This window comes from Mandrillus leucophaeus, unplaced genomic scaffold, assembly GCF_000951045.1.
Source record: "Mandrillus leucophaeus isolate KB7577 unplaced genomic scaffold, Mleu.le_1.0 Scaffold139, whole genome shotgun sequence".
NCBI lineage: Eukaryota > Metazoa > Chordata > Mammalia > Primates > Cercopithecidae > Mandrillus > Mandrillus leucophaeus.
Genome location: NW_012101354.1, coordinates 652,543 through 653,674, shown reverse-complemented (window position 1 = coordinate 653,674; position 1,132 = coordinate 652,543). Strand labels below are relative to the sequence as shown.

At 43.6% G+C, this 1,132-nt stretch overlaps 1 protein-coding gene across 6 annotated transcripts in view; it reads right to left on the bottom strand.

The window, feature by feature from the left end:
- TDRKH (tudor and KH domain containing) overlaps nt 1-1,132 on the bottom strand; it is a 27,538-nt gene that overhangs the window by 18,097 nt on the left and 8,309 nt on the right. For all 6 annotated transcript variants that reach the window (XM_011973512.1, XM_011973511.1, XM_011973513.1 and 3 more), the window contains exon 3: nt 158-264. In XM_011973512.1, coding sequence (XP_011828902.1) covers nt 158-264 — 107 coding nt within the window. The remainder of the gene's footprint in view (nt 1-157; nt 265-1,132) is intronic.

The following is a 1,132-nucleotide window of genomic DNA, read 5'->3' as shown; positions in this document are numbered from 1 at the left end:
ATATATATATATATATATTCACACATACACACACACACACACACACACACACACAAAGTATGGGAATGTTTTGTGATATGGGGTCAGTGGAAGGAAACAAGAAATCAATAAACAGAATCAATCCTTGGGAAAGCAGACTGCCTGCTCAGACACTTACTTGTTTAATATTGGCTCCTTGCCGGCCAATGATGAGCTTCACAGCCTCCTGGGGAACCCGCATCTCTATCTCAATGTCATCTTCCCCAACAAATGTCAGCCGCTCTTCTGCACAGATCGTTGTTCATCAGATCAGACTTAGGTAACATCCAAAGCTATTCTAACTACCAGTCCTCCCCAGAATCTGGCTGTCAAAGAGACACTGATCCAAGAGATAAAGTGAGGATCTCAACCATAGTAACAAGGAAAAGTGGCATCTGAATGGGAATTAGAAGGTCCCAAAAGATCAGAGATGGGCATTTTCTCTGGGACACTGTTTCAGATGCTAAAATGGGAAAAACAGACTCTGCAATAAAGAGGAGCTGGGGTCTGGGCAAATTACTTCTCCTAAGACATGACTACTGGAGAAGAATGAAGGCCAAAGGCTGTCTGAGGGGTCCATTAGGCTCAGTACTTCTCCTGACTGATATGTACATAAGTCATTTCTCTAGGTCCTATTAGATCCAGCCTTTGAGGTAAGTGCCTTCTACTAACAACTAGGGAACAGGAATATAGAAAAAAGATGAGTACAGAAATTAAAAAAGAACTCTTTGCTATGTTGATGTTGCTGAATAAAACACATCAATGGAGTTATGAGTTCATTTCATAGACTGGCTTACTTTGCTATGTAAGAACATAGCAAAGACTAGGCCAGGTGTGGTGGCTCACGCCTATCATCTCAGCACTTTGGGAGACCAAGGCAGGTGGATCACTTGAGGTCAGCCACACTGGTGGTGAAACCCCATCTCTACTAAAAATACAAAAATTAGCCAGGAGTGGTGGCGCACACCTGTAATCCCAGCTACTAGGGTGGTTGAGGCAGAAGAATTGCTTGAACCCAGGAGGCAGAGCTTGCAGTGAGCCGAGATTGCTCCACCGCACTCCAGGGTGGGCAACAGAGTGAGACTCCATATCAAAGCAAAAAAAAAAAAAAAAA